We start from the raw sequence: 14,342 nt of genomic DNA, 5'->3' as shown, positions 1-14,342 counted from the left end.
GTGGGAGAGACAGGCGAGGGGATGGGGTCCTGCAGGAGAGTTCGTGCAGAGGTGACACGTCCCCGGAGGTGTCCCCTTTCCCTCGGGGGCACCTCACCGAGCCGCTGCTTTTGCTGATATTCCCGAACGAGACCCAGTTCATTGTCCTCCTAAAAACTGATTTAAAAAGAGAGGCCTCAGCTCAGCACGGCGAGGCCCGGGATGGCGGACGGCTTTATTAGCGGCTCCAATCGCGTATTTATCGAATCAGACCAGCAGCCAGGGCCACTTTCAGACTCCTCCTCAGTCGGAGGAGAGAAGATGGGGAGAGAAACGGCTGGTGACTGTGCTCTATGGGGAAGGTTTTTTTTTTAATCTTTATTGTTGAAAGTATTGCATCCATCCCCCTTTCCCCACACTGACCCCTTCTGGCCTGCACCTGCCCTAGCGGGGAAGTTTTACTTTTTATTTTTTAATGTGTTCTTATTGACTTCAGAGAGGAAGGGAGAGGGAGAGGGAGAAACACCCATGATGAGAATCATGGATCGGCTGCCTCCTGCTGGCCCCACACTGGGGATCGAGCCCACAATCTGGGCCTGTGCCCCAACTGGAAATCGAACCGTGATCTCCTGGTGCAGAGGTGGGTGATCATCCACTGAGCCACGCTGGCCAGGCTGCGGGAGGGGGGGGGGGTGTGTTTAAATGCCCGAAATGACAGGCTAGAGGCCTGCAGGGGGCGCAGCGGGCCACAGGCTGGAATAAGGGGCATCTTCCCTCTGGGAGCCCGGCCCATCCTCTGCCCCTTAAGCGCTGTCTCTCCTCTAAGCCTCTGCCAGTCAGCAAGCAGCGCTTACTCAGCGCCTGGTCCACGGGCGCCCTGGGTGCTGCGTGTGCAAACCCGTAAGAGCCAGAGCAACAGGGCGGCGGTGGCGGGTGGGGGAGGTGGGGGGGGGGGCATGCTCGGAGGCAGGGTCTGGGTTCAAACCTGCTCTCCTCTGTGCTGACAAGTACCCGTGGGCAAGCGTCTTCATTGTTGAGATAGCATTCAGATAAAGTTTGCCCCTTTCCGGTGTATAATCCAGCGAGTTTTTTGTTATTGTTTTTTAAATATTTTTTTTATTGATTTCAGAGAGGAAGGGAGAGAGAGAGATAGAAACATCAATGATGAGAGAGAATCATGGATTGGCTGCCTCCTGCACGCCCCCTACTGGGCGGGATCAAGGCCGCAACCCCGGCATGTGCCCTTGGCCGGACTTGAACCAGGGACCCTTCAGTCTGCAGGCCGACGCTCTATCCACTGAGCCAAAATGGCTAGGGCCAATCCAGTGGTTTTTAGAATATTCATAAGATTGTGCAAATATCCCCATTATCCCGTCCTAGACATTTTCATCAGCCCGGAAAGAAGCCCCGCCCCCGAGAGCTGCCACTCCCACTCCCCAGCCCCTGGCAGCCGCCAGCCCACTTCCTGTCTGTATGGAACTGCCCATTCTGGACATTTCATAGGATTGAGGTCAGCCGGCCAGCGGGGCTCAGTGGTTGAGCGTTGACCTATGAACCAGGAGGTCACAGTTCGATTCCCGGTCAAGGGCACATGCCCGGGTTGTGGGCTCGATCCCCAGTGCGGGGCGTGCAGGAGGCAGCCGATCCATGATTCTCTCTCATCATTGATGTTACTCTCTCTCTCTCTTCCTCCCTCCCTCCTTCCCTTACTCTCTTAAATCAATAAAAACATTTTTTTAAAAAGTTGCACCCTAGCTGGTTTGGCTCAGTGGATAGAGCATCATGACGCCTGCGGACTGAAGGGTCCCGGGTTCGATTCCAGTCAAGGGCACGTACCTCGGTTGCAGGCCCCTGGCCCTGGTCAGAGGCATGCGGGAGGCCACCAATTGATGTGTCTCTCTCACATCGGTGTTTCTCTCTGTTTCTCTCTCTCCTTTCCACTCTCTCTAAAAATCAATGGGAAAAAAATCCTCGGGTGAGGATTAAAAAAAGAAAAAATGTCGCCCTGCTAAAGCACATTGAAATGAAGTAGCAAAGTAAACATGGCAACATGGAGTCCCGGGCTCATTTCCTGGCACGGAGTAGGTGTGCAATAAATGGAACCTCAGGGTCTTGTTAAAGGAAGAGCTGGCCTGTGTCTCTGGTGCTGGGATGGGGTCCACTGGGAGGGACCCCCGTCCGTCTGTCCTGGCTTCCCTGGCCACCCCATGAACCCACGCACACACGCACACGTGTGCGCACACGCACAGCAGCTGACGGCCTGCAGCACAGGAAAGTGCAGTGGCCGTTCCCGGCGCCCACAGGCTGTGCAGCGGACGGCCTTCAGGCGTAAATGACAACAAGCGCCGAGCTGCTTTCCAAGGGGAGGATTAGCCTAACGCTGTGAGACGGAGCGCATGAGGTGTGCCTTGGCCAGAGCGCGCCCCTGGGGCTCCCCGCATGGCCGCCGCAGCTCCGTGGGGGGCCGCTGGTTGCCCGCGGGTGATCTGTGTGCAGTGTCAGCAAAGGCTGTTATGACATTATTAATGCTCCGCACGCCAGCAAAGGACGGTGGCCTGTCGCCTCTTAATGTGTGTCTGCTGCCGAGGTGACAGCAGTCAATGGTTTGTTTCTTTCTTGCCTCTTCCCTCCCCAGAAGCAACCTTGACGCCTTGGGAAGGTGGAGGCCGCAGCCAGGGCTCCCGTGAGGGGAGACAGTGAGGGACCAGGAGTCCACAGGGAGACCCCAGAGCACACCCAGAGTGCTGACCTCCCCCCCCCCCGGGGGCAGGGGGGTGCCTGTGAGGTGGAAGGGGGGCGGTGGGGAGGGGGGGTTTCAGGAAAGCCAGGACTTGCTGGGTGGGTGGGGCTGGTGGACTCCCAGCTCTGCCCTCCTGACACCCACAGGGGACCAGGTGGCTGACTTGCCACTGGATTTTATTACCTTGCACAACGTTTTTAAAAACGGAGCCTACATTTTAAAATCATCCGACTCCACATGAGAAGCCTAGCTTTCCGACTCTTGAAATAGTTGCGCCCACATTCACTGAAGGGTCGCAGGTTCGATTCCGGCCAAGGGCACATGCCCGGGTTGCATGTGCCCTGACCAGGAATCAAACCATGACCTCCTGGTTCAGAGGTCGACGCTCAACCACTGAGCTGCGCTGGCCGGGCTCACCTTCTGAATTCTGGCTTCCGACGGAGGGAAGGCCACCTCTCGGACGACCCCCTGCAGATGGCTGTCCTTCAGGGAGACCCGTCTCTCCCCTCCCTTTGGGCTAAAATGCATGCGCCCCCCTGAGCGTTCGTGAGCGACACACACAACTGGAAGGGCCGTTTCAGCCTCAGTGTAGAGGGGCTTGGGCCTTGACCCCCGGGGACGGGACGATTGTGTGGCTGATGCGGATGCCCAGGCGCGAGGTATGATTCGGAGCCGGCAGGGACCCTGCCCTCTGGCTCCTTGGCCGGCCTGCCCTGACACTCCTCCCGCCACCACTCGGCACTCTTCCGCACGAGGCCCGGTCAGCGTGTCCTTGCCCAGCGCAAATCTGTTCCCTCCTGGAGCAGCTCCTTAGTCCGCCAACACCCGTTCATCATCGGTCTTCGCGTTCGCAGACAGCGAGGCGATGAGATCATGGAGCAGGGCCGGGTGGGTTTTGATGGAGAAGAAGCAGGTGAAGCAGGAGCATGAGTCACGGATGGAGCAAATGGCTCAGGAGCGGGGCTGGCGGTGGGCTAGGGGGCAGCTCAGGGCCCGGGGCCTTCGCGCACTCCCCGTCGCTCCCATGCCACAGCGGGGAGCCCGAGGGCTTGCACGGACACCCCCCCTGGTTACTGGAGGGTCTGAGGTTAGAACTTGGGCCCGCGCAGCCGCCCCGCTTCTGGAAGAACTTGTGGTCACAGGCGAGTTTGAACTTGGATCAGAAAGCCAAGGGGAGGCGAGCAGTGTCTGAGCAGAGAGGGCCGGAGGGTGGGCGAAGGATGCAAAGCAAAACCAGCGCGGTGTGCAGCGCAGAAGCCACCGGGGGCCAGAGGCCGAGCGGAGGGAGGCCCCGGCACCGGCGGGGAGGGTGTCCCTGCCCAGCGCTGCCTCCGCGGAGCCTGCAGCCCGGGGCCCTCGGGGCTGGCAGCGCCCGGTGCGGCCGACGGCGGGGTTTGCGGGGGGCGGTTAGGGTTGGGGCTGGGGGTAGGGTTGGGGGGCGGGGGCGGGGAAATACCGCCGGGGGAGGCTCCGGCTCGGCGATCCCGGCCGCCCGTCCTCTCGCCCCGCCCAGGCCGGGAGGGCGCGCTGCGGGGCCTCCGCCACGAGGTGGCGCCGACGCGCCGGGGAAGGGGCCGCGGTGCGGAGCCGCCGCCGAGGAACAATGCGGCGCCTCCCCGCGTAGCGCGGCGCGGGCGGGACGCGGACACCCGGGCGGCGGGCGGGCAGGGCGCCGGCGCGGGAGCCATGGGCGCTGAGCGGCGCCGGGTCGGGCAGCGGCGCGGGCCGGCGGCGCGGGGGGCCGGGGCGCGGGCCGGGGGCCGCCTGTAGCCGGCACCGAGGGCGCGGGCCCGGGATGAGGGCGCCCGCGGCGGGGAGCCCGTCTGCGCGCGGCGCCGTCCCGCCCAGCGAGCGAGCCCGAGCGGGCACACGCGCGGCCGGCGGTCTGGGGGCGCGCCGCCTCCCGGCTCCCAAGATGTGAAGCGGGGAGAGCGGAGACGCAGAGACGCCCGGCCGGGCGCCCTCGCCGCCCCGGCAGCCGCGCTCCCCTTCCCCTTCCCCGCGGCCCCGCAGCGCAGCCCCGCGCCCCCGGCCCCGCCTCGCTCGGACTCGGCTTCGGCCGCAGCGGGTTCGCGGCCCGGACGCGGCGGGACAGGCCCGGGACGGGGCGCGCGGCCTCGCCTGGGCTCCTCGCTCCCCGCCGGACGGACGGTTTGAACGATGATCGCAGTCAACGCCGAGGGGAAGATAATGGTCAGGAGATGCCTGGTCACCCTGAGACCGTTTCGGTAAAGTTCTCGGTGGCGGGGGCGGGGGGGGGGGCTTTTCCCCGAGGGCGCGGGGTGGCGGTGCGCGGGGTGGCGGTGCGCGGGGTAGGAGTGCGCGGGGTAGGGGTGCGCGCGGTAGCGGTGCGCGGGGTAGCGGTGCCCGGGTCTGGGGCGCAGGGTCAGTCCCCGCAGGGGTGCGTGCCGGTGGCAGAGGGGCGGTCTGTGCGTCCCTCCTGGAGGCGGCCGGTGGCGCTGGGGTTCGGGCTCCCGCGGGGAGGGGTGTGCAATTCTGAGATGTGTCCCGAGTGGGTCTGGTTTGGAGAGGACTCCGGGTGAGAGGACGGAGATGGGGCCGGGAGCACCGGGTTCTGGTCCTGGGCTCGGTGAGCGCCCAGCTGGGCGCCCCTCCCCTCCCCTCTCCTCCCCTCCCCTCCCCTCCCCTCCGGTCTGGGTCCCGCCCCTCCTGGCAGACCCCACCCTGGCGTCAAAGTTCTTGGCCCTGCACCTCTCTGGCCCTGCAGCCCTGGGTCCGCGCTCCCCCTCCTCCTGGGCCCCCCTCCCCTCCCCCTTCAGCGAGCACTCCCCTTCTCCAAGTGGGGTGCGGGCAGTCTCCAACAGGGGCCCCCGAGGTTGGGGCAAGGATCCTCTCTAATGGGAATTCAACCCCCAATGCCGGCAGAGGAGAGGGGGTCAGGGGGGCGCGCACTCTGGCCTCGGCCACTGGAGAGGGTACAGGAGCCTGAGGCTTGGGCTCTGGGAGGGGCCGAGTTTGAGCCCCTCCCCTGAGGCCTCCTGTGAGGAGGAGACCTTGCTTCTTGGGGCTCCCGCCTCTCCTGCAGGTCATCCCTCCATCCCAGAGACAGCCCCCGGGAAGGCAGGAGCCATGCGGTACCCCACTGTCCGGGGGTGCGGGAGGACCATGAGGCTGGGGGACTCAGACGGCAGGGCCTGAGCGGGCAAAGGGGAGAGATTCAGGAGCCATGACATAGGTTCCCAAGGGAAGCGGGTGCCTGGGGGAAGGGGTCTTGCTCCTCAGGACACCCTCTGACCTCCAGCTGACCCGGGCTGTTGGGAGGGTCCTCACCCTGTCTCAACCTGCCCCCCACCTCTGCCCTGCCATCCAGGCTGCAGGAGCCCAGCCGCTGACCCGAGCTTGAGCTGGCAGAGCTGAAAGGGGATCCCTTCCTACCCCCAGGCCAGCTGAGGAACCCCATCTCCCCGCTGCATCCCTGGGGTCCTGCCCTGGTTCTTTCAAACTCTGGGGGTGCACAGGCTTCCCTACCCCCAAGATGTGTACCTTCACCTCAGGGTCTCAGTGGGTCTCTGTGTCCCTAAAGATGGGGGCAGCCTCCAGCCATGTCACTCCTGCAGTCCTCATGGGCAGGCGGCACTGGCCTCAGGACTGGGGTCTGGCGGAGAGAGAGGCAGGTGTGGTGTGTGGGCACTTCAGGTTCTGGGCTCCAGGCTAGACACCTGCTCATGCCGGTCTTGGGGCCCTGGCAGCTCAGGCCCCCGGCTCTCAGGGCAGCCCCGTGGCTGGGGGAGGGAGGGGGAGGGAGGGCCGAGGAACTCCAATCTGGTCCTCAGGCTGGGAGGACCTTCCTGGGTGTGCGACCATCTCCTCTCACACGGTCCCTCTGGCTGCTGCCTGAGACCAGCAGGCTCTCGTCTGTGGGATCCCAGGGCCTGCCCCCTCCCCCCACACCCAGGGCCTGGGGGTGGACAGTGAGGGAGCTGCCTCCTGTGCCATTGTCTCCGGGAGGAAGCCCCCCGCCCCCTCTCTGCTTTCGGGTCCGCCCCTTCTCCGATTTGGTCTCCAGCAGCTTCCTTTAAACATGGGTGGGGATCTTGTGGTGCTTTTATTTTCTTCGGTAACGATGTGTTTTCTTTAATGGGCCAGGTTTTAGTTAAATACTGCTCTGCCAGCTTCCAACAACGAAGATTAAAATGCATGACGCCAGTCCTGCACGGAGAGACAAAGTGGGGCTTGAGGATGGGGTGGCGGTGAGAGGGCTGGAGGCCTCTGGGGTGATTGGGGGGCTCCGCATGGTGAGCATGGCTCCTTGTGAGATGGGGTTCCTCAGCCTGACCTGACCTGGGCGGGGGAGGGATCCCCTTTCAGCTCTGTTGGTTCATCCAGTTCTTGGATCGATTTAAAGCCACAGAGCAGCCCGGTCAGCGTCGCCCAGTTCAGGAGGTCATGGTTCGATGCCCCAGTTTCGGGCTCCATCCCCACTGGGGGGTGTGCAGGAGGCAGCTGATCAATGATTCTCTCTCATCATTGATGTTTCTCTCTCTCTCTCTTCCTCTCCCTTCCTCTCTGAAACCAATTAAAAAATATATTTTTTAAAAAAGATAAAATCCCAGAACAGCTGCCGCCTCTGGCCACCCCAGGACTCTGCTGGGAGCGCAGTTCTCCTGTGTGGGCCCAGGATCTGGTACGGAAGCAGCGGGGGCGGGGGCTGTGGACCTGAGGGTGGCTCCCTGGCACCTGGGAAATAGCCAGTCACTCGGTGGTGAAGCATGAACAGCAGTCGTGTTCGGCCAGCTCTCCTGATTGTGACAGCACACGCATGTGACACCCCACTAACAGCTGTTGGCCACTCTGACCAGGCCACGGCACAGGCTGACCACCGACCGCGTGCCTGCCTGGTGAAGATGCGGGTTAGGGAGAGTCGGCACAGAAGGCAGCCACACGGCCCTGCCCTTCTAGAGCTTGCTGCACACCCCACCCCCTTGAACGGGATAAGGAGGTGGTCGCACACCCAGGACGGACGGCTGCGGCTGGGCCTGTGCACCGGGCCGAGCGGGTGGTTTCGGCCTCGGTTCTGCTGAACCGTCTACACGAACGGTTCTCAAACGTCAGCGGGTCTCAGCGTTGCTGAGAGCTCAGAAAGCTCAGTGCTCCCCCCCCCCCCCCCGAGTGTCTGACTCAGTAACCCCAGAGTGGCTCAGGAACTGTGCCTCCCACATCTCCAGGCCGCGCCCGTGGTCTGGGGGCCGCGCCCAGAGGGCCTTTGCTGAGGCCAGAGCTCAGGCCTCGGTGCGCATCTCGCCCCGCACGGCCCTGTGGCCGCTCAGCGGCTCCTCCTGTGCCGACGGGAGACCTGGCCGAGCTCGGCCCCTGACCGTCACCATGCCCTTCCACGTTCACGCAGCCAGTGGGCGGGCCTCACGGGAGGGAGGGCGTGTTGGCCGCCGTGACCCCCGTTGCTCCCCGCAGGCTCTTCGTCCTGGGCATCGGCTTCTTCTCGCTCTGCTTCCTGATGACGTCGCTGGGCGGCCAGCTCTCCGCGCGGCGCCCGGGGGACTCCCCGTTCACCATCCGCACAGAAGGTATCGCTGGGGAGAGGGTGTGGGGTCGGAGTGCGTGTCTGTGGGTGAGGACCGAGGCCTGCGAGCCAGCAGTGCGGAGGGCGCTCCGGGGCCCTGTTCCAGGCATCCTGCCGCCTCGCGCGTGGACGTGGGGGCAGAGGGGCCTCGGCTTGGGCTGTGGGACCCTCTGCCGCCTGGACCTGGTCCTGGCTGTGGTCACCCGTTCCTCTCGCCTGGGCTCTCAGCAGGGGAGGGGCTCTGAGCCACGTGGCCCAGCCCAGGCGTCGGAGAAGCTGCCGGTGTCGCTTCGTTAGTGGGGGGGGGGGGGGGGGGAGGGAAGGGGGTCTGAATGTGACTCCTGCGTCTGAGATCCAGGCTCTCTGTGCCTGTGGCCCAGGCTGTGCCCACAGCAGGCAGAGGGCAGGCCGATCTCTGAGCTCCCGGGCACAGTCAGGGTCTCACGGCTTTGCCCGCGTGCTGCTTGCAAGGCAGTGGACGGAGGTTCAGAGCATGGGCCTTGGGGACGGGCGGCCCCGCTTGTACCGGCTCCCCATCGGCCAGCTGTGTGCCGCTGGAGAAGGAGAGCCACGGCCGTGTTCGGGTGGGTGGGAGAGCTCACACGTGGTGCGCTGGGTGGTGGCCCGGCAGCCTCCTCCCACGTGGGGGCTGCTCCTTCCTCCCGCCCAGGGGGGGTGCAGGCAGTGCCGCGGGCTCAGTGCGCCACGGCGGCCTCACCTCAGCCGTGGGAAAGGGGAGCAGAGCCGGAGGGGAAACTGAGGCAAGTGGGCTTTCCCTGCTCCTCTCGGACGTCTCTCTTTGAAGTGCATTCTCTCAACACCCCCCACCCCCCGGCTCAGCTGACTGGCTCTCTGTCCTGTCATCGAGGGGGTGCTCTGGGGGGCACTTACTGTGCCGTCTGTGCCCCGTTACCCTCATCCCCTCGCCTTCACATCCGCCTCTTTAAACCTGCGGAGGCCCAAGGCCCGGCAGGAACGTCAGGGTATCAGCCATCCAAGCCCGCGGGTAGTGAGTTTATCCCACCTCCGAGCCCTCCCGGGCCTGCCTTCCCTCCCCTGATAGGCGGGGTGACACGTCCGCTTCCCAGGACCTGGACCTTCAGAGGACACGGGCCAGCGCGGCTGCTGCACCAGCATCAGCTCCGTGAACATGGGGGCGGTGCTGAGTGTGAGGTGGGACAGTGCAGACGAGGGACCGAGGGGATGCGGGGTTTCTATGTAGGAGATGCCAGGAGGGGTTTCTATGTAGGAGATGCCAGGAGGGGTTTCTATGTAGGAGATGCCAGGAGGGGTGTCTATGTAGGAGATGCCAGGATGGGTTTCTATGTAGGAGATGCCAGGATCCAGGCGGAAGGGCGCTGGGCCAGTTGTGAGGGTGCCCTGGGGGGGCACGTGGCGGGACACTGGAGGTCACCTGGTCCCCCCAGAAGGGCCCTCATGCCTCCTCCTGCTCACTCCCCGCCCCCCCCCCCAGGACCCCGACTCTAATATCCAGAGCCCCTCGCACTGTTGACACGTTCTCTAGTCCGGAGCAGAATGTGACAGACGCCTCATCCCATGTTCCGCACACCCGTCCGGACGCAGGGAGGAGGCTGCAGGAGCGCAGGGAGGAGGAGTCTAACCTAATTCCTGCTGCAGCCGGGCCTGGCTGGGGCCCAGGGCGTGTGCTCCCTGCCCGGCCAGCCCTCCTCCCTGCCTCCTGCCTCCCCGCCCTTCTCCCCTCCTAAGGAATTCGCTTCTGTGTCTGAGGCCCTTGTCTTACCTGCTTGGGGAGGGGGGGGGGCGCTTCAGTTTCCAGGGGGCACTGGGGAAGGGTGGGGGACGGGAAGGGAGGGCGAGGGAGGACGGGAGAGACAGGAACAGAGCTCGTGTCTGGAGAGGAGAAGGCCGTGTGGGCAGTGAACCCCGTGTGTAAGTGCGAGGGGCTGTGTGTACCTCGCGTCCCAGCTGCTCATTTACATGGAAATGTGGGGGGACCATGTGTAGGCTCTGCGATGTGTCCTGGGGCCTCACATTAACTGACGCCAAGCGCAGCGAGGCGACTCCAGGCCCGTGGCAGGACTCGCCCTGCTAGTCCCCTGGTGGTGGCGTCCAGGGAGTGAGCCACATGGGCGGGGAGGGCGGCCGGGCCTGGCTGCATGAAGCTGCCTTCCCCTGGCTGCCTTCTGAGGTCTCTGGAGTTTCTGGGGTCCTGCACCGTCAGCGGGGGTCGGGCGGCCCCTGGGCCCCAGCAGCTGGGGAGGGGTCTTGGGTCTTGGTCCCGTTGATGGAAGTGGCCTGGCGGACCCAGAGGCAGGAGAGGGGGCCTGTCTCCTCTCTCACCCACAGCCCCCAGTCTTCGCGCTGTTGGCATGTTTAAGAACTGGCTTAATCCCTCCTTGGAGGGGCAGCCCCGACCCCAAGGCCTCCCAGCTCCTCCGGGCCTGCTGGGCCACGCTCTTCCTGAGAAGCAGAGACTGTTGGTGCTCACGCCCCTCTGCCCTCCCGTGGGCGGCCCTGCGGCTCTTGGGGCCTTTCCTGCTGGGAAGGATCAGAACATGGCTGTCCTGGAGCAGCCCCGGAGTGGTGACCGGCGGAGATGGGGTGCACATGGCCCAGCTCCCTCGTCTGCCAGGGGGGAGCTCTGAGCCGGGGTCTACACCTGCTGGTTCACCCGGCTTGGTGACACACCCTCTCTGGGCTGTCTCCCCTGCCCTATGTCACCTCCCCACTCCCCAACCGGGTTTCCTTCACCCCCAAATAAATGACCTTTGTTTTGGGGTCTCCTTCTGAGGACCCCAGCCTGAGGTGCCCCCACCCCTCCCCGGAAACCCCAGAAGCTTTGGGGAGTCCCTGACAGCTCATTTTTCTCGAGAGAGTCAGAGCTGGGTCCGTGGGGCCGCAGGGAGCCGAGCTGGGAGCCGTGCCCGGAATGGGCGCCTGTGGGCCGCGTGGAGGGGCGGTTTCAAACCTCCGGGAGATTCCATTGGAAAGGAGGCGAGGACTGCGCCCCCGGGCCGTGTGGCGCTGGCGACGGGGGTGATCAGAAAGGAAAGTGCGGAGAATGTCCGGCTGGTCGATGCGATCTTGGCTGAAGCACCTCGTTTTCATTCACTTTATTCTTCGCACGGTCTCCTCTGCCCCTCGGCCTTGGACTTGGTCTTTGGGAAACTGGAGACCAGCCTGAGAGTCAGGACTTGTTCTCGGTTTCTACAGGCGGTCAGGGAGCAGGGGTTGGGGAGGGATGCGGTCGGCCGAGGCCGGCAGGAGACCAGGGCCCTGGAGCCCTCGAACCCGGGCTCGCAACCTCTCCTGTGCATCTGAGGCATGTGGGCAGCAAGGGAAGTGCAGGTCCTGGGCTCCACGTCCTGGAGATTCGATGGCAGGTCAGGACCAGGGCCGGGAACGTGGGCTCCAAGTCTGGCCAGGAGGTTCAGGTGCGGGGCGCATGGAGGCCGGATCCAGAAGTTCTGTCCGGAGCTGGCCGTCGGGGGCCTTGGAGGTACCTGTCCCACTACTGGGCCTGAGGTTACGTCTACAGCTCGATTCTGCTGAGGCCAGACTGAGGCCCAGAGAGGTTAGAGATTTTCCCAGTGCCACACGGCAGGGAGGGCTCCAGCCCTGCAGGTGACGGGCGCGGCAGGCTCCCTTCCCTGACCCCTGCTCTTCCTGGGGAGACAGGAGCGGGGCTGGGGTCTGAGCCACCCCGGCCGGAGACCAGGCGGCCTCCTCTGACTGACCACCCTCTGCCCGCAGTGACGGGCGGGCTGGAGTCCCGCGGTGCCCTCCGCAAGATGAGCGAGCTGCTGGAGCTGATGGCGAAGCGCATGGACGCGCTGGCCAGGCTGGAGAACAGCAGCGAGCTGCACCGCGCTCCCGGGCACGGGCACGGGCACTCGGCCCTGGACAGGTGAGGGGGCACGGAGCGGGGGAGGGGTGGGCCCAGGTGTGCAGGCTCCAGACGCACTCCTAGAGCTCAGCGGGGGAAACTAAGGATACAGAGAGCCCCACGGTCATGCAACCCCGAGCGCCTTCTGCGTCCCCGGGTTCGACAGCATTAACACTGTCAGGTCGGTGGCCCGTCTTTCCTCCTTTTTAATAAAACATCCCGGGTGGAAGCTGCAGGGCCCTTTCCTGGCCTTGGAGCAAGGCTTTCAGGGCCTTCTCAGTGCGTCACACCTGCGTTTCCAACACCCGCGCCTTCTCCGTCACAGGGCGCGGGGTCGCAGGCCACAGGCGGCGTCCCACCTGCGCTTTCCCCCCAGCGTGGCAGTTTGGAGCTCTGTCCGTTTTTTCCTTTTTTTTAAGTGTTTTATTGATTTCAGAGGGGAAGGGGGAGAGAGAGAGAGGGGGGAACATCACGACTAGGAGTCCTGCCCTCCCTCCCCCCAGGCGGGGCTGTCGGGGAGGTACTGGGCCCCGCCACCCCTGGGAGATGAGCTGCGCCCGACCTTTTGGACCCTGGGGTCCCTTGGGAGGTGGTTCGCTGTGCGTTCTCACCTGCCCTGCGACGCCCTTTGGGAAAGGCTGTCCGTCAGCCAGGGTGATGTGCTGACAGTGTGCTCCTGCTAAACACTGTTTGAAATCCGCACTTAGAGACAATTTGCAGCAAAGCTCTGTCTCAGCCAGCATGTGTGATGTAAAAGCCAAAGCCCCAGGCCTTTCCGAAGAGAGAGGCGGGAGGGGAGAGGGAGACAGAAACCTCAGTGATGAGAGAGAACCATCCGTCGGCTGCCTCCTGCTCACCCCCCTACAGGGATGGAGCCCACAACCCGGGCCTGTGCCCTGACCGGGAATCGAACTGTGACTCCTGGTTCATAGGTCGACGCTCAACCACTGAGCCACGCTGATAGGCCCACCAGAATCTTAGAAGTTTGTGTAGAGGCACATTCAGTGTGTCTCTGGATTTCTTCCTGGCTGGCCTGCCCCTCCCTCCCTGCCCTCCCTCTCCTGGGGGGCGGGGAGCACACACCACCTCCCAGCTCCAGTTCGGGAAATAGCGACCGTCCATCATGACCAGCAGAGCCCATGGAGCCCACCGGCAGAGCCATGATTTCAGGAACAGTTGCTTCTGGCTCCGGAGAGAGACAGCGGAAGTGTCCCGGGCTTGCTCCCTCCTCCCCCCGTCCCGTTGTTGCTGGGCTGCCTCTGGGATCCTGGGCACCTCAACCCGGGCGCCCGCTGCTGTGGGCCAGAATCGGAAACACGGTCACCCCCTGACCTGGCAGTTCCCCCGGGACTCCGTCTTAGGAAGACTCTTCCCCTCGGGGCCAGTTCTTTCCCTGGTGCTCACTGTGGCCTTTTCAGTAGAGTCAGGGAGTTCGAGCCGTGATTTCGGTGCCCGCGGTGAGGGGCGGTGAGACACGGACGGACGCACGGCACCTCCGCTCAGAGTGGGCAGCCATCCGCAGACAAGCGTGTTGAGGGGGAAATGCAGGGATTTTTTCCTTTTTTAATCCTCACCAGAGGACATGTTTTTGTTGATTTTACGGTAGAGAGAGGGGAAGGGAGAGAGAGAGTAACACTGATGTGAGAGAGAAACATCGATTGGTTGCCTCTGTAAGTGCCCGTCCGGGGATCAAACCTGCAACCTACGTATGTGCCCTGACTGGGAACTGAACCCTCAACCTGTTGGTGTACGGGGACGATGCCCCAACCAGCTGAGCCACCGGCCAGGGCAGAGATGCGGGGATTTTAATGGGAAGGGAAGATGTGAAGAAAGCAGTTACGTACCTAGCAATCATAGGGTTGGGTCACGTAGTGTGTAAAACTGAACAAAAATAAACACGCAGAAAAGACGGCAGAAAGTGGACATGTCAGAATTCCTGTCTGAGGGGAATGAGATCAGGCCTTTTCCCCCCAAAAAATTTTGTTCTGAAAAGAAGCTTTATTTAAAAACTCAAAAATGCTTCTAAACACCCCAGCCCAACTCCAGCTCTGTTCTCATCAAAAGTGGGAAGATACCTATCATCTATCTATTATCTATCATCTCTCATCTATCTATCTGTTATTTATCGTCTATAATCTATCACCTATTATCTATCTATCATTTATCATCTATCATCTATCTATCATTTATCTATCAACTATCTATTATCTATCATC

The 14,342-nt window shown here is 63.2% G+C and overlaps 1 protein-coding gene across 1 annotated transcript in view; it reads left to right on the top strand.

The window, feature by feature from the left end:
- The first annotated feature begins 4,454 nt into the window (after positions 1–4,454).
- MGAT5B (alpha-1,6-mannosylglycoprotein 6-beta-N-acetylglucosaminyltransferase B) overlaps positions 4,455–14,342 on the top strand; it is a 37,099-nt gene continuing 27,211 nt past the window's right edge. The window contains exons 1-3 of the mRNA XM_036341848.1: positions 4,455–4,947; positions 8,150–8,262; positions 11,994–12,147. Coding sequence (XP_036197741.1) covers positions 4,880–4,947; positions 8,150–8,262; positions 11,994–12,147 — 335 coding nt within the window. The 5' untranslated portion in view covers positions 4,455–4,879. The remainder of the gene's footprint in view (positions 4,948–8,149; positions 8,263–11,993; positions 12,148–14,342) is intronic.

Source organism: Myotis myotis, unplaced genomic scaffold (assembly GCF_014108235.1).
Source record: "Myotis myotis isolate mMyoMyo1 unplaced genomic scaffold, mMyoMyo1.p scaffold_m19_p_17, whole genome shotgun sequence".
NCBI classification, from domain to species: Eukaryota; Metazoa; Chordata; class Mammalia; order Chiroptera; family Vespertilionidae; genus Myotis; species Myotis myotis.
Note: the sequence above shows the minus strand (reverse complement) of the source record. Positions and strands in the feature narration are given on the sequence as shown.